The sequence below is a fragment of the Bos mutus genome, chromosome 11, assembly GCF_027580195.1.
Source record: "Bos mutus isolate GX-2022 chromosome 11, NWIPB_WYAK_1.1, whole genome shotgun sequence".
Lineage (NCBI taxonomy): Eukaryota > Metazoa > Chordata > Mammalia > Artiodactyla > Bovidae > Bos > Bos mutus.
Genome location: NC_091627.1, coordinates 56886698 through 56913995, shown reverse-complemented (window position 1 = coordinate 56913995; position 27298 = coordinate 56886698). Strand labels below are relative to the sequence as shown.

General features: G+C 40.5%; 1 protein-coding gene across 5 annotated transcripts in view; it reads right to left on the bottom strand.

Moving 5' to 3' along the window:
- Positions 1–445: 445 nt before the first annotated feature.
- Positions 446–27298, bottom strand: part of KCMF1 (potassium channel modulatory factor 1) — a 79672-nt gene continuing 52819 nt past the window's right edge. For all 5 annotated transcript variants that reach the window (XM_070379408.1, XM_070379409.1, XM_070379410.1 and 2 more), the window contains 4 exons: positions 12408–12509; positions 8967–9138; positions 6696–6978; positions 446–2549 (listed from right to left, as the gene is read on the bottom strand). In XM_070379408.1, coding sequence (XP_070235509.1) covers positions 2288–2549; positions 6696–6978; positions 8967–9138; positions 12408–12509 — 819 coding nt within the window. In that variant the 3' untranslated portion in view covers positions 446–2287. The remainder of the gene's footprint in view (positions 2550–6695; positions 6979–8966; positions 9139–12407; positions 12510–27298) is intronic.

Here is a 27298-nt window from a genome sequence, read left to right as displayed (position 1 = left end):
GATAATCTGTGTCTTTCTACCCTAATACATTATTATTGATTACATACAGGATGAGGTGAGGTATTTGTAAAATATCTGGTAAAAAATAATACACAGTATTCTGTATGAGATGGAATTTTATGAACCTTTAGGTCTTCTGAAGTGTCAAATTGATCATCTAAGTTAAATTAAACTGCCCTGACTGGACTTACAGCTGTTCCCTCAAACCATGTTTAAAAAAAGGAAGGATCTTACATTTTCCCAGAATTTGTGCAGAAAAGGGAAAGCACATAATTGACAATTTCTATTTCTCACATCCAAAGTAATGCATTCATACAAAATCAGGACCTTCAAAGTCAAGCATGAAAAGAACAAAAAAACAAAAACAAAAAAAATAGGTTAGAGATATATAATCTCTGAATAATGTTTAGGCTAGTTCACCAACACCAAAGAAATCCAAGTGGCCAACAGTCTTGAAAATGCTTTATTGAAATGTGTGACGTATGTGCAGAAGATGTGTGTGAAAAGACCACAGCTTGAAAACTGGTTTTGGAAACCTCTTAACAACCGATTGAAAAAAAAAAAAAATCCTACTGGACTGGACTTCTAGTGTAACCAGAAGCCTGTGTAAAATTTTCCTTGAAAACATTTTCCATCACAGAGACTAAAGAAAACAAAGCTAGGGTATCTGGACATTGTTGGAGGCTGAAGTTTCAGAGGAGGAGAAGCCACAGTTTTTTGTTTTGTTTTTTAAAGAAATGTGGGGTGACATCTTTTTTGGTTACATCTGAATGAGCATGGACTTCACAGTTCTCAGGAGAACACCGGAGGGTGCTCGAGTCTGTATGCTTCTTGAAGAAACAGAGAAACACAGATGGGAGGAGAGAGGGGAGACAGAGGGAAGGGCTTGGAGGAGAGAGAGCACTGGAACAAGACATGATTAGGTTAAGTCTAGTTATAAATTTATCAGAAGCTGTGCGCACCTTTTTTAAAAGTCCTAAATTTACATTCCAAAAACTGCCCCCGACCCCCAAACCCACTGTCCCTGCCTTGGAGCTATTGTGAAAGTCTATGCACAAAAACTGGAACAGAAAATAAAAAATATCCCAGCCCCTTCAAACCCCAAAACAAACCCAAGAAAGCTGTACATTTTTTTTTTTACACATAGGATTAATAATATAGGCATATAGGTGGCATGATTCAATTAAAAGGCTTTACTTTTTATGCTTGAAAAAAAAACCCAATAAATAAAAAGGTGCTAAAGTTAGCATTAAGAATTTGGTTGTAATATATTGACAAAGTCTGGGAAGGCAAATCCTCAAAGCTCCCCTGATACTGATCTGTCTCAGCAAAACTATGAAGCAAATACATAAATAACGCAACATATGATTGAGAAGGTGAGATTTTCAAAAACAAAGACAACATAATCCAGGTTAACTTTGTTGAACAGTGAATAAATGAAATTCATCTACACCTGAATAGAACATATTTAACAATTGAAAAAAATTTTCAACAACCACAAAAAGAACTTTTTCAACAAAGAGAACAAGACTTGTTTTCAGGACACACAGACGCCTGCAGCAGATTCCCACAGCAGCTGTACTGGTGTATCTTCTATGGATGAGTTAGACAGGCTGAGCTCCACACGGAAGATGACTGACAGGGCGACGGGACAGCCACACAGGGCGGAGCGACACCGGCTACGACCCCAGGTCCACTGCAGAGCTGGCTTGTGCGTAGGAGGCACACAAAGAAAGGTGATTCAGGCAGACATTATTCAAAAGCTACTTTGTCAAGGAACTCTTTTTGCCTCGTAACCATTGAATAATGTTTGGGAAAGCTTTGGGCTTTTATGTTTGTTTTAAGTTTTACTCCTTGTATTTAAATTTCTTAAATAACAAGGTCACTAAAACTCATGCACTGCAAAAAAACCTCATGCAGTAGTTAAGGTAAACCATCCAAGCAGTTTTTATTCATTAATATTCATAAATACACACAGCAGCTTCATTAGAGATTTCCATTTTCCTCTTCAGTTTGAATGTGGAGTATTACGAGAGCCTTCTGCATGTCAGGGTGCAGGAAGCAGAGATCACCCCTGCACTGCTACCTACATTTACCTGCTAGAAGTAAAAATTAGTTAAGTGGAAATGATTATCATATATATTTTCTCTCTTCCTTTTTGAATGTACACAATGTAACAAGAGTGACAGACCTGAAATTACAATCACCAAACAAACCCAAGATAGTTGTTGTCCACTTTCATTGGCAAATACAGCACAGAGGACATTGTCTGCGAATTGGGATGTCATCAAAGAGGAGGTGGTGGAGGCTCATTTCCTTTATTACTCTCTTTTAAATTTAGGTTTTCTAAAGCAACATCTAAAGGCATAATATCTACACAGCCCATAGCACCAAAATCTGCCATTTCCCCCCGTTCATCCTCGTCTGAGGACGAGCTCTCTTCGCGCACTAAAGTGGACAGAAGGAGCTCTTGGACAAAGAGGCTGCGGTCTGCGCGCTCACTTTCCATGGACTGGCGCTCTGTTTCAGACATTTTAGGATCATTCAACCTGCGTAAATTAAAAAGAAAAGATCTCATTGGTAAAAAGTCAAGGAACAATGGCATGGTCAGTTTCTACAATGTCCTACATTATGCGAGCTCCACGGAGTCTAAGACATATTACTGGAACACCTTGCTCTAATTTACCTCCTTAATTATGTGGCTGTGAATTACCCACACTGGTAACAATACTGTTACCCTGAGGTGCAAATCTATGCTTTAATTAGATTCAATGAGAAAAAACACATTGGGATTTCTCATACTCCCTATAGAGAAAACTGGGGTGAAAAACCTAGGAAAACAAAATTTCTAACAGATTAGATGCTTGGGCAAGTAGTAATTTCCTTAACCAGAATTTCAAGAGTTCGTAATAAAAAGAGGAAAAGTAGCAACACTGGTCCCCAAAACAAAATCTATAGCGACTAGAATAGTCAACTGAAAATAAATCCTAGTTCTCTTGGCCTGTCTCTATCATTTCTACCTAATTCTTCCAAAATAAAGATACGTCCAGGAGCACGAGAGGGCAAACACACATGTACAAGCAGACACATGCATGAGCATGTAAGTGTGCACCTACGCTCTCCTACCAAGGACCGTGTAACAAAGCTGACCTGAGACTTATAATGGCCCACTACGCTCAACAGACACGTACACTTCTGAGACCTGTGTCATGCTGGGAAACCTGGTTCATCAACATGGAGACAGGACAGATATTAGCACGTTCGTATTACCAACCTATTAAATGACTTATGCAATATCCTGGTTAGTTTCATTGCTAATTTTATTTATCTACATTTTTTAGTGTCCAAGAAAGAAAGGGAAACTGACTGAAGCACTGGGGTAGGAAAAGTATCAAACAGGAAGATGGTAACAGCGAGGGGAGGTCCAGCAGGCACGCGTGACCCCCAGGGGCAGCCAGGTGCACTTGGAGCCCATGCTCACCTGCTCCCAGCACCTGTTCTCTGCAGTCCCACCTAGGCTGGAAGGCATGGGGGCATCTCAAAGTAGCAATGGAGGAGATGTGCTGGACACTCACTATGGGCTTCAAGTGTTTTTTGTATGGATAATCTCTTCTAATCCTACAAATTAGGTTTCATTATTATCAATTTATGGGAAGAAGAAACTGAAGAGGTTAAGTGACGCTCAAAAATCTCACAGCTATCAAGTTCAAACCACTCAACCATTAGATTAATGGCTCAGAAAACAAAAGATCTAAATTTCAGAACTGTAAGAACACAAAAGGCTCTGGAAAGTAACGACATTAGATCCACACACCAAAGGAAATGACTGATGACATTTATAATTAAAACCAAGTTCAGGATACAAGAGAGTATATACTGAAAGAGGAGACTGAGCAATAGGCTACATATTCTCAATCAAAACTTTGAAACTGCTAAGAAATGAAGTACATTCCACATTCTCAGTTTTGGAAAAAGCCTTATAGAGAAAAATAAACTGAAGTGAAACCCATTATAAGGAGAAAAGATGCAGGGACAATTATTTACATAGCAAACAGGCAAACTAGAAACATGCAGGCTGAGGCCCCCAACCTTTGGAAATCATGTAATTCTTATATTACAGTTTTGATTTTTAAGAAATAACTGAGAATATTTCACTCCTGAAGGGGCGGGGGAGATAAAAACAGCACTAAGGCTAGATTTCCTGGTGGGCCAATCTTCATCTGGGATCTGGAAGTAATTGCAAAGCTTGTAAGAAGCGTCAGCTTGGGGGTGAGCAAAACTAGCTGGCTCCATTGCCAAGAGACTGGAATCTGACACAGGCACTTGCACAGTTGGTTTCTGAAAGGTCCACCACTGTTGGATCCCAGAGAAACTGTTGCAGCATCAATTCTAAGACAACGGGAACAGGAATGGCTCCCAAACAGACCAAAGACAAGGCTTGAGCCCCACACGGATCACATTACAGCTGTGGGCCAGTGACAAGGATTTCCACTTCGAAATGTCACAGCCATTCTCCTGGGCTTGAAGATTCTCAATGTGCACATTTATGTATTTGCAGTTGGAAGATACTCAACAGCAGATAAACTATTTTTGTTACTTAGTTTTGCCCAAACTTATTTCCCAGGAAAAAAACTTGAACATAAATAACTGCTTTCATTTCTTAGAGTATACAAAGTTCCAGGGAATATTTTGGAGGAAATGCGGCCTTGGATAAACCTTATGAGTCAGAATTAATGACACAATGAAAGATGTAGAAAGTGGTCTATCAATTGCTAGGTACTATGCAATGCACGGTATCAGATGACAGAAAGGGGCGTTCCAGAAGCTACCACCAGGATCTAAGGAGAGCACTCAGAGGCCACCGTACTGTTCCCTGGTTGCTGGCGTGGGGTTGGTGCAGAATAATTGCACAGAGAAAAGTCTCAGATCAAGCTCACTGAGGCTGGAGCTCCAAAAACAAAATAAAACCCAAGTGGAATAGAGGTGGAAGATGTCTCTTCCGAAGGGCAGTGGGACAGGACATCCATTCCACCCGCAGGCCAGCGAACCTGCATCAGACAACACACTGGTAGGGTTCCTTTCTGAGGCCGGTACCCAACCTGGCAAGCTGGAAGCCTGCAGTCTGTCAGTCCCTACGGTAAGTTGTGTGGCAGAAGGATGGATCCACCTGTGGCTCTGTGGTTGCTCTATGCTGAAGTAATGTTTTCTGTAATAATCAGGCATAGTTACTCACTTTGCAGAAATAATCCAAAGGTAAACTTCTCACTTGAAATTTCCTCCTTAGATCCGTAACAAATGATAATAAGTACTGTTAATTGGGCCTTTGTTATATGCCAGACACTGAACTAGAGCATACACATACCAGTGCTCCCATTTAATCCTTGAAACAACTCTCACTCAAATGAGGCAAAACTCAAGGGATATTAAGATAGAACTTAATTATAGTCTGGAGAAGTAAAGTGACTTGCCTAAGGTCCAAACTGGTAAAAGCTGGGGCTCTAGACAGGGGTCCTATTTGCAGGAATTGGCAAGTATTTTTTATTCTGCATCCACAATATGTTATTTACAACTATACACATGTGCCACTGTACTAACGAGAGATGTTTAAAAGCATGAGATAAAAAAAATATACATGGAAATAATGCTTTCTTCTAATATCTGTCACATTACTTTTTGGAGGTAACTGCTATATTCCACTAATTTTCTTCCTTTTACAGTTTTTACTTTATATTCCTATCTATTCCATTAAAAGTCCAAATTAGAACCAGGCTCATTATCTGCTGACCCTGTGTCTACTCATCACTGCTCTTTCTAAAATTCCTTTATTTTTAAAAGTCACATAAAATGCCCATGAGGTCTCGGCAGAGGAACATATTCAGTTGCTAATGGTAGCTTTCAGAACAAATATGAACTCTATTCCATCCAGCAGAGCCATTAACTGTGTGTTCTAAGTATTTTTTACACTGAGCTAAACCATTTTTTAAAAGTTACTTTTGTATACGCTAACCACAAACATTTAAGTTTCACTTCTTCAGAAATTCTCAGAAGAAAACCACCACACTATAAAATCTTCTCTTGTACTTTGGGATATTTCAGAGCAGACTGAAACTGGCTATAAAAAGAAAGCAATGTTAATTATGACAGTAACTATACCTAATACGTCCCATATATGTAATGATACTGTGTTTACGTTTTATGGGCAATGTGGGAAAGGAAATTCCCATCAGATGATGAGATACTGTTAGAACAAGGTTATCAGCATTCATAATTGATCTAAGTGAAAGGTGCTCAGTTGTGTCTGACTCTTTGCGACCACACGGACTGTAAAGCCTGCCAGGCTCCTCTGTCCATGGAATTCTTCATGCAAGAGTACTGGAGTGGGTTGCCATTTCCTTTTCCAGGGGATCTTCCCAACCCAGGAACCAAACCAGCGTCTCCTGCACGCAGACGGACTCTTTACCTGGGCTATCACCATTAGTGCTACCTGGGAAGCCCAGTTTATCTAAAGTAAACAATTCTTTTTCTTATTTTTGAGGCAATACTGAATACAGATTTTGATTAGATTTCTGTGAGTTTTAAAGGTCTGAGCAAAGGCCAAGGCTTTAAGAACACACATAAGGACAAAAGAGCAAAGGTCATCTCACACTGCAGTGTTAACAAAATACTTGTCCAAGTCACATTAATGAATGAACTACCTTGTTAAAAGAAACTGGGAGTTCTGGATCGTTTGCTGACTGCTTTCTGTGTTAGCTGTGTTGGTTGTTGCTGTGGATTGCGTGATTGTAGTGGTAACACTGCTTGTGTTAGTGCGCCGGGTTGCGTTGCGTGCGGTCTCCAGTTGTTGCCGTGCCGCCTGGGCATGCTGCCGTTCGAGCTGCAGCTGCATCTGCAATTGTTGCAACTGAGAAGCGGAAGGGCCAGAGGAGTTCAGCTGTCCTCCTGCAGAACGTCTCACTCCCGATAACTGAGATAAAAGCTCTGTCAGAGGAAATGAAGACATTAATGTCCACTGCAGTAGGAGGAAAACAAAATGCTACCATCATCCTTTTACCAGATGAACATTCAAAGCTATCATCAACGGGAAGGTAACCTGGGGCAACATACAGTCTCAGCTTGGAGCTTACTACCTTTTAGGATGCCCTCTGGAGGTGGGAGTTGCATGAGGGAAATGTAAACATACGTATGACTATTAGTTCACATATAATTCTAAGTGAAACACAGCAAATTGGTTTTTCAGTTGTTTGCATCATGGGTTGATTTAGTTATACTTTCTCTCGGTATTTAGTATTTAAGGAGTTTCATCCACTGGTCCAAGCATAATATAAACCTCAATATGCCCTCCATGAAAGCAGGGATCAAGTCTACTGCTCATGGCTTTCCTGGTTCTTAGAACAGTGCCTGACACATAGCAGGCACTCCAACACTGATGTAATGATTGAATGCCTCTCAGAATTAAATCCAAAGGAGAGATCGGCATCATTTCTCACTGTGCTCGCTCTGCCTTCTTTCTCTCGAACTTTCTGGGACTGCTCTCTGAGTCGCAGGGCACTGCTGCAGTGATGACCGCTGAGGCTGACTGGCTCTCAACCGCATAGCCTGTTTTATTTAGACTCCTGTTTGCACAAGGCTGTGCTCACTGGGAGCCTCTCAGCTAAGGGAGGTGCAGCACCTGCCTTCTCCCAATGGCTTGTGTGGAGCTGATGGCTGCCTTTTGGACATTCTCAGGCTGGCAAAGCTTTTCATCATTAAAACTCATTTCCAGGGCAGGTTTCTGCCTTACTGCTCACTGTTGTTTAATCCCTGAGGTTCTTAACACCGTTTTTTTCATACAGTCCATCACTAATATAATTTTCACTGACAGAAAAAAACTGAATAGAGAAAATGTCTCATTTTTGAATTTTGCCCCCAGAAATCACTTAATGTTTAGAGCCTGCTACCAAAGACAGCAGGTAAATATATTCCTTTTGGATGAAGCAGTGTTTTTTAAAATCCCCCAAACTCAAGTTTTTCTGGGGCTTCTTGTACATCCAAATGCCCAAAGCACATTTGGGATTAGATTTTACACTGAATATCTCATAATTTAAAGAAGATTCTATGAGTAACACTGTTCCTACTTTTGGTGACAGATTTACATTCGGCACGTTTCAGGTACAAATTCCACTGTGTGCACACATTTTGGTCTTGCACAGGCTCCTGGACTCTTAATGCCTGGCCATGTCTTTCAGGGTCTCAGGCTACAACAACTTCTGACATTTTGACTGTCAAACTTTGTGCTCTGCTGCTGGTTGTCCAGGTGGGCCATGCATTAGATCCAGGTACAAATTACCTGTTCAAATGATTTTTTTAAGTAAGACTTTCCCAAGCTATTAGAATATAAATGTTTCATAACAATATAATTCTCAAATTAAGACAAGTACAAAACATTCCTACTTGACTTCATTCCATGAGAAGAGCTTATTTCTTTAGTCTTGTCAATTAGTTTTCTTATCTGTGTGCTTATGAAGGAGGTTGAACCACAGAATTCTGGAGGTCTTTCAACTCTGAAATCTTCTATGATTTTCTTGGGTTTCATTGGAGGTCACAAATAGAACAGAGACATTCCTTATCATTTTAAATCTCTAAGTACTTAAAGAAATGCCAGAATAATATGAACTACTTTACGTGGTCTACTCGACTTTAAAAATATTTTTATTTTTTTGCTATGTGGCTTGTAGGATCTTAGTTTCCTGACCAGGGATCGAATCTGGGCCCTCAGAAGTGAGAGTACCAAATCCTAACCACTGGACCACCAGGGAATTCTCTACATGGTCTACTTTAAACATATCTTACACTTATAGAATTTCAGGGAATTTTGTCAAGGAATACAGGAGGGTGATGAGAGACTGAGAATATAAATCCTACTCCCCAAATTTAAAGGAAGCCCCCCATCCCCGGCCATTTCCTTTAAGGATGTGAAACTAACTTACCAGCTATAGGATCCATGGCTTCCCTATTGCTTGGAGAATATGAACTCTGAGAAGAAGAAAGTCCACCAGTAGAACTGCTAGTAAAGTGCATGTTTGATCTGCGCGCACGAGGACCTCCTAACCCCCGGCCAGGGTGAAACATTCTACGTACATGTCGGACACCGCTCGACTCATCATAACTCCAAGGTTAAGAAAAGGACTCGGGTATTTCATAGTAAGAATAAAATACATATATAAAAGAAGTCACTCGAGCCCTTGCAAGATAAGCATGCAGATTTCCCAAATTGTACGCATTTTAAAACAGCACATTTAGGAATACAAATGGCACAACTATGTCTATAAAGGCTATTAACTAAAAATGAACACTGGAATATAAAGCAATGTATGTGTATACTGTGTGTCTATATTGTATATGTATGTGTGTTTTCAAAGAGAAAAAAAAGTTTCTCCAGACGGGAAGAAGTTTCTTCCTAGGTTCCAACTACAAGGGCCAGAATTAATATCCCCTGACAAGGTGAAAGGTGCCACCTGGTCAGATACCCAAAGGGGACTATTCCCTTACCCACATACGTTCTTATCACAGTAACCACAAATAACAACCATCAGCTTTTATATCTGGTGAGAGCTGTGCTAATATACAGGCTAATCAAATCTCAGTGACCATCTGTAACGAGAAAGGAATAGTGCAAATAATTTAAATTCAGGACTCAAAGATTCCCTTCAGCTATCGGTTTTAATCTGTCAATGTGTGTGTGTGTGTGCGTTTTTCCAATACTGCTGTCAAGCAGAAAACCAGATTTGAATTTCTTGTGTTAAGTGGACACACAGAGAGTTAACAGCACATTTATCAAGAAGTCAAACCATCTTACACACATGTGTGTGAGTTAAACTGAACAAAGTCCCGAGGAGCAAACAGCAGCCAAAACTCGTGAGGACAACACTGTGTCTCTACACAGGCAAGTGTGAGTGTACAAGGAGGAGGGAGAGAGGGGGCTGGGGGAGCCACATGTTATAGCAGAAGAGATTTTCTTTTGAAGCTGCCAATATATAGGAAAAGAATTCTAAAAAAGAGGGGCTATATGTATAACTGATTTACTTTGTTATTCAGCAGAAACTAACACAACATTGTAAATCAACTACACACCAATTAAAAAAAAAAATTCCCCAAACACAAACAAAAAAAGCAGCCAACAGAACAGCTACACAAGGCAGGCTAACTTTTGTGCTGGATTCCCAGTTCAGGAGTCATGTGGGGACAGGGTGGGCAGCCATAATGCACACTCTTTCATGGTATTCATGACATAGGCTTGGGCTCTACAGAAAGTGATGTTATGATCATCACACTTTATTTGTAAAAGTATAAAAAGTACACTTTAGGGATTTCCGTGGTGGTCCAGTGGTTAAGAATCTGCCTTGGAGTGCAGGGGACACAGGTTCGCTATCTGGTTGGGGAACTAAGATTCCACATGCCTCAGGACAACTAAACCCACATTGCAACTACTGAGCCCAACACAACCGGAGTCTCCTGTATTGCAGGCGGATTCTTTTCCAATATCTGGGAAGTCCTGCCAAATAAATAAAAAATTAAAAAAAATAAAAAGTACACTTTAGGAAGAGTTCTACCAAAGTGGGGGAAAAAAAAAAAAAAAGCCTGGTTACAAAGAGGCTTAGAAACAAGTCACTCTCTCATGTCAAACAAAATTATCACATAGTGGCACTTGAAGAACTTGACAAATTAGTTATATTTCCAGGAAAACTGCTATGCCAACATTTTACTTTCTAGAATTTAAAAATAATAGTTGCTAGTAATCTAAAATGCAGCATTTGACTTCTCTTATTCTCATTTTTACATAATTTATTTTTTCTTGATAATGAAAGACTCATACACATCTACAAAAGATGGATGTGGATGACATGGGACATTCTACTGAATGGATGCTGATTTCACTAGAGGTCCTTGAACCTGCTGGAGAAGTGCAGGATAATGGCATGGTTTTTTAAAATTTTTTGCCTAGCTACTCCATGAAGATGGAGTGAAGAATAGATCAAGTTGTAACTCTTTTGGGTATTGTTATAGAATTCTTTTATACAAAATGCGAAGTAACTAACAGGCTAAAAGTATTCTTGGCCCATTTGGATTTTCATGTAAGCACTGCTTTCTTCATTTTGCTTTCAGTGTCCCCTGCACTTAGCAGAGAGGAAGAGTGGGCTCCTCTGTTCATTCAGTACTTGCCCCAGACTGGCTCAGACCAGGCTGATCTTCTCATTTCTCAGGAAGGTTCCATAGCTTTATCTTTCCATTAGTTTCCACTTGAAAGTGAAAGTGTTAGTCACTCAGTCATGTCCAATTCTCTACCACCTCATGGACTGCAGCCTGCCAGGCTCCTCTGTTGAGATTCTCCAGGCAAGAATACTGGAGTGGGCTGCCATTTCCCTCCTCCAAGGGATCTTCCTGATCCAGGGATGGAACCCCGGTCTCCTGCATTGCAGGCAGATTCTTTACCGTCTGAGCCACCAGGGAAGCTTTCCATTAGTTTCCACTTATCTTCCCCCAAACTCTAAAGGGTCAAATTTCTAATAAGAAAATTATGTTCTGTGATCAAGGGCTGAGAGCTGAAGGACAGGAACACCAAGTCTAAGGTTGTCTTATGATTGCCAGGAGGCAAGCAAAGGTATCAGAATGGAGTCTGGCAGAAAGAAAGGTTGTGATTAGCTCTTGATTGCTTTAGACTGCAATGAACACTAAAACCTTCCCAAGAGCACACAGCCCTAATAGGTGATAATTTTAGAAAGACAATTCATAACTTGAAACCAGAAGCACTGAGTCTACAAATAAACGTACTCTGGTGGGCCAGTAATCTCTTGCAGAGTATAGAGAATACTGTCAGGAACCATCATGAGACTGGCTTGGGAGGAGAAGCAGAAATCAAAGCGGGAAAGAAATTTAGAACTGGATCTGACCTTATGCTGTCCTACTCAGGTGGGCAGGAAGCCCCACGGGGCACACCTGCCCACCACCCAGCCTATAAGAGACTATGGCAACAGAGAATACAGATGGCGAGCAAATGTATCATCCACACAGTTAATGAACTAACTAGATTTTAATTTGGATTAGCATTTTCCACTTTTGTATGAAAACACCCTCCTGAAGACTTGTAACCTGGTCAAATTGTCTTAAAAAAATAATAAACCTGATGGCAAAGAACTGAAGATAATGAGCAAGTGCATTTCGCTTACTGACCACTTTTCATGTAATGGTCACAGCGTGGAAAAAGAGAAGTAAGAAATCGCACCTCAACGCCATATCACTTTTAGGAAAATGTCAAATCAACTAAGATAATTTGGAGGTTAGTTTTGTCCCTGGGAATACTGCCCTTAAAAGTCATCACAATGACAAATGTTGCAAACAACTTTTTCCCTTGTTGCATCTCAAAAGGATATTAAATCTCTAGGGGCTCTGTGTTCAAGTGTAAGATGAGCTGCAAAGTCATCCGTGACATGATTAGGATCGCCTCCAGGTAACGCTGCACATATTGGACAAATCTGAAATGAAAGCAGAGAAAGCAGATTTACTTATCGATGAACATTGATCAGGTATCTTTCTGGATGAATATTTTATTGTAATTTTTACCCTGACCAGGTTTTAACCAGGCAAAAATACAGCAGATCCTGAACTAGTGTACAGCGTGGAGGCTGAACAAGAGCCGCAGGCCTGAATGTGGTGACTTTCCACTGAAGCAGACCATTTGTCGGGGTCAGACAGACAATTCTAAACACACAGGTCAAATTGGAGCTCTGGCAAATTCGTCTGCATGGTCTAGCAAACTATTTTCCATAAAAAAGTTTTTCAGTGTGCCATTTAGTGCACGTTCATGTCTAAGTCCCAACTGACTGGTAAACGCTGAGACATAATCTTCCCTAAAGTAACCTAGAGTCGAGGGATAATCACCAAACAAGAAAGCACAGCTCTTATTAAAAATGCAACTGCACAAACTTAAACACTCTGAATGAGGTACAGTAAGACAGACAATGACAACTGATAATATGCAAATATGCTCTATTAATTCTGAATGGGACTTCTAAGAGGGGAAAGGGAGTAAAGATAATTTTTAGAACTTTATTTCCCAGAGGGATGGGAGGCAGGACAAAAGCTTGTGGTCAGAGCAGAGGAGGCTTGAGAGGTTGGGAGTGTAGTTTCTGAAACAGCAGTTTCAACAGAGATGGTGAAATAGGAGGCAGAAGGAAAGGACAGAAAGAATGTGGAACTTTCAGGGTTGAAGCCCTTACTTTTTCAGAAATCCAACTGGACAGATGATGGCCTAAAAGTGGGAGCCAAGCCCTGAAGTATGAACTTCAATCTCAAAGAACAGAGCCAAGAAGGAAGGTCTGAGCTAAGGAGCACAACCAAAGGGAGCCCCAGGACCTGGACGGTGGAAGGTTTTGGCCTGTGCCCCTCTAGGGACAGGGGAGCTGAGGGCAGGATACAAGATTCAACCTTGCCATTGTATATGTCATATGCCTAAGTACTTTCACTGGGAGTAAAACCAGGCACCTGACTGACCTTACTGTAGGCTCACTGCTTACAGAGGCAAAGGAGAGGAGATGGCAGGAGAAAGGTGAGACCTGAAAAGACAGTACTAGGATATGGGGGAAGACAAACTAGTCTGATTCCTAGAGCCTGAGTGAACACAAATCCCTGTCTCTAATGACTAGAAATCGGAAGTCCTGGAGACCACTGTGATCCAGTTCCTCCTAAAGTGCAAACAGTCAGCTGTCCTGATGATCTGCCTCAGGACTCTGAGAAACAGCCTCAAGAAGACTTAAAGACGCTCAAGAAAAAAACACTGAAGCACGGACGTGTGCAAAAGAACAAGAGAGGTCACGATGGGATGTACCTCTGAGGCAAAGGAGAGAAAGAAGCAGACAGACACGCTTATGCTTTTTCCAGAAGATGCCAGAAAGATGGTCGTTTTTTCTGTGTCAGAGAGAAAAGCAACTGGATCTGTTTATGTTTATAGATAATCAACTCTCTCCTTACCAGAAAGTTGGCTTTTACTGTGTAGCTTCCTGTGCTGTGTGACACTGTGGGGTAGAGTCTGATATACTTATTTTACTTTTCACATGTTTCTGCCTTGTCTATAGATTGTAAACTCTGAGAAATGCAGGACAGTGTGATTTCTTTCTTTGTGGGAACTGTGACCAGATTTGTTAAAAGCAAAAAGATCGACATGGTTTAGACAAGCAAAAACAATCTCCAGTTGCAAGTATAAGATTTTTATCCAAACAGAAAACAAAGGAAGGCATCTTCCTTCTAAGGTACTTCCCTTTAGATTGGTCTTTGGATAAAATCTACGCATAACCTGAACTGCACAAAGAAGACAGCTACAGAAGTTGCAGTCCTCTGATGATGAAAGTAAATGGACTGAGCTGAGAAAAGTCTCCTTGAGAACATGCATTCCTGGAAGGAAGACAGAATAGGGAAGCACAGATACCAAACATACTAGGAATGTCCTAGTAAGACTGATAATCTCCTGCAAACTAGAAAAGCACCCTTGAGTTAGAGATGTAAAACATAAAGAAAAATCAAGATCCTTCTATATACTACTGTCTGTGAATTTCAGTTCTGTGACTTAGAATCTTTTAGATTTTACTATAGGGGTAAGGCAGGATGAAGGTATACAGACCGCTCCATCTAGAGAGCAATAAAACAGAAACAAATACTTCCTAGTAATCTGGGGTAAAGAATCACTGGGGTGGAAGGGCCACCTAGCTCGGCAGCTACCACAGGAGAATCAGGAGACTAGATGAGAACCAAATGGAACATGGTGCCACCCCTGGGTCACACGAAGTTAACTCAAATGAGGACCTGGAAAGGAAAATGAAGTGTTGATGGGACCAGAGGCCACCTTGCAAGTTTTTAGATTTTATGCTGAGCAAGTGAACTCATGTTTCAGGAGAAAAACTTTGGTAACTCAAGGTTGTACTTTCTGAGACAATGCAGGGAACAAGAGGAAGAGGGAAAAACAAGAGTGAAGTGGGGCAGGAGGAACAGAGATGAGGTGAGAATGGAAAGAGGCAGATGCCACAGTGCACCCAGGGGCACGAATGCAGCATATCTCTGAGTGCATCTTTACTTCCCCAAGACAGCACCTAATATTTTTTACAAGACAGGCAAAATTCACACAAAAGATAAACTACTGACCCTAAAATCATGAGTCTGTCAACGCTGATATTTATCATATTTCTACTGCCACATGATACAAAAGTACCTACCATTAGGACAAGAAAAGTCCATTAATTTACATTAACTCAAAATTATGACAATTAACACTGTAAATCAACTATACTTTAATAAAATACAGTTTCTTAAAAATCACAACAATTTGCTGACATTAAGGCTGACTGAATTGGCCTAAGTGTTTCCTAAACTTGGCTAAGGATATCATTCACCTGGAGCATTTGTTAAAAATAGAGTTTCCTAGACCCCTGCCTAGAAAGTGATTCTAGGTTTGAGAATCTGTATTTTGAGAAGGATCCCAGTTAGTTTATAGTTAGAAAGCTTGGTAAACACTGCTTAAATATACAATGGTATTGCAAAAGAATACTTTACCCTGTTGTGTGAAACACCAAATGTTGTCCCCTGCTACCCGCCCACCTCCTTATTCACAGATGTCCTTGATATTCTCAGTCTTTGCTTTCCCTCGAGTCTTTGCCCTCTGCTTCATCCTGCCACTGAGAGTCACTATCAGTCCTGCTTTTTATCTGCAGCACCTGTGGGAGCCTTTACCAATGTGCTGAGGTAAGACTCCAGCCAAAAACGTAACAGTGTTTCCATTTTTCCATATGGTTCCAGTGCATGATGGCCAGCGAGCAACCAGTCAGTGCAGATCCTTAATATGGGTGGTCACCTGTGTGACCAGTGTCTAGAACACACCTCCTGAAGTCATTAGGTAAAATGCTATAAGTCACTACTGAACTTACAAAACCTTTTTCCCTATGACAGGTTATGTGCATAAAAAAATATAAAATCAGCTTGCTTTTAAGCCAGCCCCCACTACAATTAGCAACCAGTCTAAATCAAGTTTGGATTTCCCCCAGCCTCTTTCTTGAATTGGAACACCCCCTCCAGATGGTGTTCTCTGTCTGGCTCTGTTCAGTGCTTTAAAACAAGAGAGGAAGAGTTAAGTTCCTAAGATGTGGTGAGTTCTCTTCCTCTCTCCCTCCCCTTTTTTGGATAGACTTCACAATATGTTTTTTTGCCAGTTTTGTTTCCTGCTACAGAAAAATGCATTAAAAAAAACTGCTTATGATCCAGCATAAAACCTGGAACCTAGACTGCAGCATTAGAGAAATTGGTCTTTCACTAAATCACTCAGCACCTGCTGAGGAGCCAGGTTGCTTCTTCACCAGCAGGACGATCCACTTTGATGCACCATCTTCCCAGACCCCTTGACTCTGCCCTTCATCTCAGATCCTGGGACACCATCCTTCTTCTCAACAGCAAATGCCTTAAGTGAAATAACCACCTTGGCAATCAGCACTTCTTGACTAGGTTTCTGGATCAAAAGCTTGATTTCTTTGTCTGTTCTAATTTTAGATCCATGAGAAACATTTCCCTTTTGAGAATACAGGTTCAAAGGCTGTGATTTCCCTACCTCATCTTCTACTATTACTTTCTGATGACACTGGATGTCTGAGGTATCATTTCTCTGACGACTATGCTCCTGTAACAGGGAGCAAACGCTTCGAGGTAAATTCTACCCTTTCTGGATTCATGCTCATCTACATAATCATTATGTTTAAGTTCATCATGTTTCAAAAGAACTACAGAATCACTCAAAGCCTACTACCCTTCCCTTCCCAACTGAGAGCTGAGATGGCCTGAGGATGGAGAAAGGCCATTCCTGGGTACTGGGGCAAGCACTCCTACTCACTGTCCACCAGACCAGGTGGACAAACACTCTGGTTTTAAAGGTTCTCCACTATCTGGCCCCATTTGGCGCATTTGATTTTGTTTCCCACCCCAGTCCGCAACAATCGATGACTTTCTATCCTCTCCACCTACCATGTTCTTTCTATCACTGAATCCTGGTTCATGCCTCTTCCCTCCGAGTAATGCCATTCCTTCCCATTCTGTCCACTTTTTGAAATAACACCCATTCTCAAGGGCTACCTCAATTCACAAAATCCTGACTCCTTTTGGCATTTTTCTCCAGTTGTGTCAGAAAAGCCAGTTTGCTTTTTAGACATGCCGTAAGGTGCATGTGGGTAGAGGTCCTGTTTTAAGTTTACTACGCTGACAGACTTCCCTGGTGGCTCAGACGGTAAAGCGTCTGCCTACAATGCAGGAGACCCGGGTTTGATCCCTGGGTCAGGAAGATCTCCTGGAGAAGGAAATGACAACCCACTCCAATATTCTCGCCTGGAAAATCCCTTGGACAGAGGAGCCGCTTAGGCTGCAATGCATGGAGCTGCAAAGAATCAGACACGACTGAGCAACTTCATTTTCACTTCCATGCTGACAGCCATCATGCTTTATATTCCCAGAATCTGATGACTTCAAAAAGCGTTACTTCACATGACGTATTAGAAGCAATGTTCCTGGTTAATGCTTGGAGAGACACACTGAGAACATACTAGGACATACAGGGTCTTGAGTAAGACCAACAAATGCTTCCCTGTCCAAGCTGTCCTTAATAACTGACCCAGGCATGACCTAGAACAGCCTTTCTTCTAACATTATCCATCTGGGGGCAAAGAAGTGGAGTAAATACTGTGTTCTATCGGTTTCCTCAATTAGAGCTAACAACTCAGTTAATTTTTGCTCAGGCACCCCCACTTTTTCTTACACAAGGCCCTCTGCAGCCCCTACTCCACGTTTCCCTGTCAACTCCTTTTCCATTCTTCATTCCTTTACTACAGCTGGGAGTCAACTTATGAAGTTAATCATGGTTGAAAAGATCACAATACCCTTGTCCCTGAGGATTGACAAGTTCTAAAGCAAAATCAAAGTGCAGTGAAGAAGCTGTCTGTTGCCATAACTCTACTGTCTCCAGAAAAGCTCTGCTTATTTCTTCTTTATGTGAATGTGCTTTTTCCTTCCAGTAATCAGACAAGAAAGAACACATAATTCTCCTGTGTTAATACTACACTAACTTTCTAGCATAAGGTTACTTAGGCCTTCCCAAGCTAGCTTTGAAATCAAAGTTCACTTCATGAAAAAAACAAAAAACAAAGTTCACCACTTGATGTGTTCTGCCAACTTATATGCTTATCATGCTCTCAGTTCCAAACCAGGTGTCTAAAGGACATTTACAAAAACAGCCTCTGTTAAAAGTTGGTGTGGGTCTTCCATTTTTTAAACAAAAAATATATAGACAGAGTATGTCATAAATTCAAATAAAACATTTAAGTAAAGCCTTATGTGTGTCATTTAAGATAGGGGCAACTCTTGAAGCACAGTAAGCACACTTCTTTCTGTGCTGCTCTTTTCAACTGGGTCCTAATTTCCATTAAGTTAAAGGACTTATGCTGTCAAGTCCAGATAAGCAGGTAAAGTTGAAGTTCTGACAGGTTATATTTGTTATACTGTATAGTTTTGCTACATGGATTAACTACTTAAGTATTTACTGAGTAAATATTTAGGTACAATTTATGTCTGGGGCTTCCCAGGTGGTGATAGTGGTAAAGAATCCATCTGCCAATGCAGGAGATGTAAGAGACAGAGGTTTGATCCTGGGCTGGGAAGATCCCCTGGAGAAGAGCATGACAATCCACTCCAGTATTTTTGCCTGGAGAATCCCCATGGACACAGGAGCCTGGCGGGCTACAGCCCATGGGATCGCAAAGAGTCAGACACGACTAAGCAGTTGAGCAGCACGTCTGGGACACAATTCGTGTCTTCCTTTTTAAGGGGCTCTTAAATTCACCTCTAGAAATAACCTAGGCTTATTCTGTAAAGCAGATTTTCTGGTCATCTGCAGTACAATGGGGGTGTTTCTGGTTTTGTTTTTATTTATTTGATTGTGCAGGATCTTCACTGTTCTGTGCAGGATCTTCACTGATACATGTGGGATTTAGTTTCCCAACCAGGAATTGAACTCTGGTTCCCTCACTGGGAGCACAGAGTCTTAACCACTGGACCACCAGGGAAGTCAGTCGGGGTGTTTTTAACAAAGTTTCTTTTACTGAAAAGTGATGATCCTGGAGAAGCTGTTAGAATTTAAAACCATGACACACAAAACCCCTTACATGCATTACATTTTAATCCTCATACAAAAAAACAGAATTGACATTCTACTGAGTTAACAAGTGCTAAGGCTAACTGATAACTCCAGGGTTTTGGCTTTCTTGCCAACTTAAAAGTAGTTTATCTGATCAAACCTGCATATATAATGAAAATAAGACTGAAGGGTGAAGTTTTGCTTTGAGAAGATTCAAAAAGTAGAAAATCTGTGCTACATGGGCAATAACCCTCTGGGCCCTTCTCTAGAAGCATCTAGCTTGTAGCTACATGCACCTTAGCCATCTGTCCAACACAGATACAGGGTCTTTCAAGAGCTGAGGGAGCACACTGTTTAACTCAATCATAATCCCACTTTCTATTGTTGCACTGGAACACTCAAATTAACTCATAATTAAGTATGAGCTACTTCGTACTGAATTTATTTTCCTCCTCAGTTCTATTTTCCCATTTTAATGCTTGGGTTGGGACTGTTGCCTGCTTCCAAAGAGCAGCATTTAGAATGTTAGGGAGTTTTTGTTAAACATAAAAATTCCTGTTTTCCTTTACATTTTTATCTATGGTTTAAAAGTACTAAATAATTAAAGTTTTGGTTTCAAACATGTTTCCTGACATAAATTTAAATCCAATGTGTATACTGATGTGTTGGGAACTCATAAAACTTGAAAAAACATCAATTTAGCCATAATGAAAAATAATTCCAAAGTGGTCAGAGCAGTCCCATTTCTTTATCCTGTTCACAGGTCACCCTGAATGTGAGCAATTATGCCCATGAACACTTAGAGAAAAAAAACCCCAATGTAAGCTTGACTGTTGCTTCCTCGGTGTCAGTGATAAAGAATTCACCTGCCTATACAGGAGACTTGAGTTTGATCCCTGGGTTGGGAAGATCCCTGGAGAAGGAAATGGCAACCCACTCAGGTACTCTTGCCTCGAAAATTCCTGGAGAGAGGAACCTGATGGGCTACAGTCCATGGGGTCGCAGAGTCGGACATGACTTAGCAACTGAACAACACAAAGCTTTACTGTTTTCATCCATCCTTCACCTGCAGGCTTAGAGAAAGAAAAGGAAAGAGGCATCTTGTGTTGTTAAGTGGTGTTGGAAAGTACCTTCGAGCCACAGGGGGACAGGTACAGGGAAGGCTGCACCCAAAGCCAGAGACAATTTTAGTGAAAACTCACAAATGACTCTACCTAAGTTAGTTAGGGTTTATATTGCTTATAATGAGTTTAAACTAGAGTCTGACAATGACAGAAGCTCTGTGGGCTCCTCTTCTCCAGAGCTTAATGATGTCAATAAGGCTGAGTCTGGTAGGATTTCCTGGAAAAAACCACCTCAGCTGTGAATACCAAGATTGGCATCTTAAACTAATTTTCTTAACCAGTTTTCTTTTTTTTTTTTAACCTGAGGAGCACAATGGGAAAAGAAGGGGTACCAGGAGAAGAAGAGACAAAGTGGAAAAGGGCTTAAGAAACTTCCAAGTTACCTTACAATTTGCCAACAGCTGTCAGGGGGCTCCCATCTTTAATTTATACCACACTTTCTACACATTTTTATGCATGCTTTCCGAAAAGAAGCTCCATTACTAGGCACTACCTTGAAATTAGCTGTCTGGACACTGAACTAGACAAACCAGGGTTTCACAGGACAAAGAAGAAATCAAATCAGTGGCCAAAGGAAAAAAACTCAAAACTAATGTCTCTATATGCACTGCTCTCTTCCCAGCACTCCCCTTCATACTGAGTGCTTCTCCCATTCTGCAAACAGCCTACTCATCTCCCCTATGGGAGTTTATTTCAACACAGAGGAAGGTACAGAGCAAAAAAAACCTACCCACGGTAACCACATATTCTGAAATACTAGGCACAACACTTTCTTGGAAAAGCTATCATCATCTGATTCTCACAATATTTTAAAAGACTGCCCTTCTGGTTTTCACATCACCTAAAGGAACTAATTTCTCATAGAAACATCTTTTAAAATACCATGACACCCATATAAATAGAATTATCCTAGAACAACCTAGAATCCCCAACACACCTCCTATCATTTCCTTCCCTGCTATCAATATCAACTCAAAAATCTACTGGGAAACCAATGGCTATATCACCGTTTGTTGTTGTTCAGTCACTCAGTTGTGTCTGACTCTGCGACCCATGGATGGCAGCACATCAGGCTTCCAGTCCTTCACCATCTCCTGGAGCTTGCTCAAACTCATGTCCATTGAGTCAGTGATTCCATCCAACCATCTGGTCCTCTGTCGTCCCCTTCTCCTCCCGCCTTCAATCTTTCCCAACATCCTGGTCTTTTCTAATGAGTCAGTTCTTCACATCAGGTGGCCAAAGTATTGGATTTTCAGCTTCAGCATCAGTCCTTTCAATGAATATTCAGGGTTGATTTCCTTTAGGATTAACTGGTTTGATCTCCTTGCAGTCCAAGGTACTCTCAAGAGTCTCCTCCACAGTCCAAAAGCATCAATTCTTCGACATTCAGTCTTCTTTATGGTCCAACCTTTACCTCCACACATGACTACTGGAAAAACCATAGTCTTGACTAGATCGACTTTTGTTGGCAAAGTAATGTCTCTGCTTTTTAATATGCTGTCTATGTTGACCATAGCTTTTCTTCCAAGGAGCAAGTATCTTTTAATTTCATGGCTACAGTCACCATCTGCAGTGATTTTGGAGCCCAAGAAAATAGTCTGACACTGTTTCCACTATTTGCCCATTTATTTGCCATGAAGTGATGGGACCAGATGCCATGATCTTCGTTTTTGAATGTTCGTTTTTGAATGTCGAGTTTTAAGCCAGCCTTTTCACTCTCCTCTTTCACTTTCATCAAGAGGCTCTTCAGTTCCTCTTTGCTTTTGCCATAAGGTTGCTGTCATCTGCATATCTGATGTTATTGGTATTTCTCCTGGCAATCTTGATTCCACCTTGTGCCTCAACCAGCCTAGCATTTCACATGATATACTTTGCATATAAGTTAAATAAGTAAGTAGGGTGACAATATATAGCCTTGATGTACTCCTTTTCGAACAACCAGTCCATTGTTCCATGACTGGTTCTAACAGTTGCGAGAAGATCTGCATACATGTTTCTCAGGAGGCAGGTAAGGTGGTCTGGTATTCCTGTCTCTTGAAGAACTGTCCATAGTTTATTGTGATCCACACAGTCAAAGGCTTTAGCGTAGTCAATGAAGCAGAACTATATGTTTTTCTGGAATTCTCTTGCTTTTTCGATGATCCAGCAGATGCTGGCAATTTGATTTCTGGTTCCTCTGCCTTTTCTAAATCCAGCTTGAACATCTAGGAGTTTGTGGTTCAGCTAGCTGCTGAAGCCTAGCTTGCAAAATTTTAAGCAGTACTTTGCTAGCATGTGAGATGAGTGCAATTGTGTGGTAGTTTGAACAGTCTTTGGCATTGCCTGTCTTTAGGACTGGAATGAAAATTAACCTTTCCGAGTCCTGTGGCCACTGCTGAGCAGTTTTCCAAATTTTTTGCTTTGAGAAGTCCATGAACAGTATGAAAAGGCAAAAAGATACCACCCTTAATAACCGAGAATATTACTACTGTCTGATTTTAAACAAGTAAATGTGCTCAAAATAACTATTATTAAAAATGTGCAGTTAGCCAAATACTAGAGATAGAAAAAAGTGATTTATAAAATAGAAAGTGTTCTGCATCAAAGGGAATGAAAAGCACAAATGGTAAAAGTACCAAATACCAGTCTTCTGTAACCTGTCTAAGTGCAGCTGAGCAGCAGCAAGATAGCTGCCTGCAGCAGAGGTATTTTTCAAGTCCTATGTTAATTCAATAAAATACCATGGTTAGTTCACAGAAAAGCAGACTACACAAGCAGTAACAGTTTAAAAACAGCCTATTTTTAAAACAAAGTGTATTTGGCTTTTAAATGCTTATTTTTCTTGATTACCTGCTTATAAGAGTAAATAGTCAATTACAATATTTAAGAAAATGTACAAGATTGTATCAGCAGGTTTGTAAAAATTATGGCTTACATCACTATTACTGCTCCTAATAAGGAAATACCTGTGTTGGGAAGTTACCAACTCTATATGTCTACATATTAAAATGGTCTTTCAATGAAATACAGATACTACATTGATGGTCAAAATTTAAAAGTCCCATATACAACTAAAAAATATGTAACTTCTCATAGCCCTGATGTATAAACCGTATCTGTCACATTATTTCGGTTTGCAGTTTATTTCATCTAATATTAGGAATCAAATGCATCTAACTGTTTATACACAAAATGCCACAATGATGAGGGTAATTTCTATTCTGTGCTCTATGATTCCTTTTAATTGACATTCAATTGTCTAAATATTAAATAAATTATCAGCTAAAACAGATTATTCTGACTCACTAGAAAAAGGTTTAAAAGACCTTTTATGTCATCATGTTTCTCCAAAAGAATAAAATTGTCTAAAGTCTGATTATGGAGAATTTCTAAAATCATTCTTTTTCCTTGACTTTTATTTTATTGTTTAATCAAACTGGTATAAATGGAACACAATACAACCATGCTATTATTACAAAAACATCTAGGTCTTCACTAAAATGGGAGGGGCTGTATCACTTGCATGGATCAAAGAGGACCTCAAAGCAGGAGACTGCCCTATGCTCCTTTCTGGAGATGATGAAAACAAAGAGTAAACCAAATGAAAATCAGAAAGTGAAAAGCTTGCAGCAGGGAATACTAGAGAACTGATGTGGCTATGAACAGCGCAATACACTGCAACACAGATTTCTAGAAATGAGAAGAAAACTTTGGTGAACCCAAAAGTGCTTTTACCTTTTAAAATGTAACATTCTTAACATAAAATTGCAAGAATTTATTAAATAAAGAACTGAAATATTAATTATATATCATTAATTAGAGGTAAAAGTACTTTTCACTTAAAAAACAACAATAAAAATTCCTGAAGGCTTTCTGATAAGCTGCAGTGCCAGTCAGCAAATGTGAGACTTAAGAAATTACCAGGAATCACGCTTAACGTTTTTATGTTCCAGGCTTTCCTACCACGTTTCTTGCACACTCCGTGGCCACCTCCTCAGCAGATTCTTCATGTTTGCACTCCCATTTCACCTCCAGTGCTCACTTCTACTACCAGCTGATAGATTTTGATAACTACGTACTACTTCCGTTCCTACTTCTTCCCACAACCAAAAACTAGTTAGTTGTCCCAATCTACCTGATTTCATAACTATGAGGGGTTTTAAGAACTTGCCCTTAACTTCAAAAATCACACTGTTTATCAGATTTGGTGTTTATAAAAAGACTCTTGAGATTATACCCAATCCGCTTGAAAAATTTTAATCAGCTTCACTATGCATTCTACGTCAAGTGTTGTTTTTCATGATATCTAGTTTTGAAGAAGCCTCCATATCCTCACATCAAAAGCTCAAGTAATTGGAAATTAACCTTAAGAAAGGGCCTTAGAGTCCCAAGTTGAAAAAAATGAGGCAAAAATACAGATGACTACAAAGCTATTAACCTTCCATAGACTTTCGTATTAGCTGTGCCAGGCAGTAATGAACACTCACTAATGATGACAGTAACATTTACAGTGATATACCCTCCTGCCCCTAAAAGTTCCAAAGGGAGGATGGCTAGAGGAGTGAGGTCCCCGGGGACGGTACAAGCTGGTGGTGCAGAGGATCGGTGCAGTAAATGCACGGGCAAAGAAGGACAGCACTTTGAGCATGTAGAAAGAAAAATATGAGCAGGAATAGAAAAGGAGATACAGTTATTATGTGACTCTTAATCCCTTACCTACCAGAATGACATGAGTCACTACTGAACTCCAGAATTCAAAAATGTCTGTTTACCATGACTTGGCAAAACAGAGGAAGGGAGGGTGTTGAGAGGGGACATATAGTAAAATCAGGTGGATATTTACATGTAACTGTAACACATCAGAGCTCATAACATGTTTCACATATATACCTAGAGGCATTCAAAATACTTAACTGGCATGTTATCAGCAGTGATCCTTAAGCACAGACCCCTGGCAGTATGCCACATGTGGTACACCTGCTGAATGCAGCCCTGGATCTGGGACATAACCTACTTGGTTCAAAGAATCAAGCACGCTCGTACCAAAGATTCTTGTCTGCTTGTTACTTTTCACTTTGAAATGTCTGGTATTCTATGAATGGGAACAGAGGTAGATGCAGGGTTCATGCAGACTAAGAGCTGATGAGGAGGGAGAAATCCTTAGAGTATTCCACAAATACGAATATGAAAAAGTAGTATGGCCACTGCCTTGAGCTATGTTCCCAAAGTTGGGGAACTAAAGCAAGGCATATAATTGAATACAACTTATGAGAGACAGAGCACAAAACCTATGTGTAGATGGTATTTAATTTTCAAACTACGTGTATCAGGTAGGTACAAAGGACTATAAATAAATTGTATTTACTTTCTGGAAAAATAAAGGCAAAGCTGCTGGTGGTTAATTCTCATTTTTAAAAATGAACAATTTTTCATTCATAGAGAGGACTTGAATTTTCACTGGACTCGCCAATTTTAGATATGGAAAATGGACACATTGTCCTGTCCCAGTGGGGTGATGAAAGTACAGTACAATACTAGGGTCTATTGGCTAAGACAATGATTTTAAGAATGCCTGGTTTACAACTGGGAAACTCTGCCTTATTATGATAAATAAATATTCAAATACAACAGAATTTAAACCAAAGAGAAATTATTCCAACTTTTCTGTGTAACCAGGGTAGACACACAGTCAAATCATCATTCTTCCCATTGTTATCTAGGACTGTTCCAGAAGGAAGCAAAATCACCTTTGCAGAATAAAAAGAACAAATTAAGTCAAATGTGACAATAGTGTTCTGAGGTTCCACAATGTGTAGATGAGAGCACTTATGAGCTGTTAGGAAAATTTGATTTGAGAACTACATAATGGAAATTTACGAACTGTTTGGACTATAAACCTTATAACAACTTTAACATCAAATTAACAGTGTACGTGGCAATAAGAGTGAACCTCACAGCTGTAACAGCAGGGCTGTAGCAGAGATGGGATACGACAGCAGCTAAGTAGGGACTCTACAACCCAGAGGGGCTCTGGCTGAGCTCAAACATCAGGTTCCGCCTTTAAGTTTCACTTAATTTGTTCTGAGTACGTTCAGGGGTTTCTGCACTGAAGCAGGGTGCAGCTGTTTATGCCCAAGCTCTCCAAGTCCCATCCCATACGCCCAGCTCTCCTGGCTTACTCTACTGGTACCAATGGGAAATGAGGGAAGTGGACTCTTTGGGGGTGACACATCATTTCTTGAAGTTGGAAATATGCTGACTCAGATGTTAGGTAAAATATCTACAATGTTTTCAAGGCAAGACTCGGTGTGTTATTCTGAGTCCCTGGCCACTGGCAAAGATCAAAGTAGGAGGAACTTCTAGGGGCTCAAAGCTTTGACCTAAGAAACAAGAGATATGGTCTAATGAAAACCAAGTAAGGTCAATGATATATTACAGTGAGATGTGACAGTGGATTACTACTTAATATGTGACTAAAGATTTTAAAATTTTCTTATGAATGTTTCCTTACAGAAGAGAAATCAACCAGGTAGCAAGAATACTATAAAAAGCCATGTGCTGGGCTTCCCTGGTGACTCAGTGGTAAAGAATCCACCTGCCAATGCAGGAGACACGGGTTTGATCCCTGGACTGGGAAATCCCACATGCCATGGAGCAACTAAGCCCATGCTCTACAACTACTGGCCCTGTGCTCTAGAGCCCAGGAGCTGCCAACTATTAGGCTCACGCATTGCAACTACTGAAGCCTGCGAGCCCTCGAGGCCATGCTCCACAACAAGAGAAGCCACTGCACTGAGGAGTCCAAGGACCCCAACTAGAGAGTAGCCCCTGCTCGCTGCAACCAGAGAAAGGCTCGTGCAGCCACAGAGACACAGCACAGCCATAAATAAATAAGTAAATTTTTTTAAAAAAGAGAGAGAGATGTGTGTTTCAAGTCAGGGTTTTTTAAGCCTTTTCACCAAGCATTTACTAAAGGCTCCTGAATTTGGTTAAGATGCCACACTGT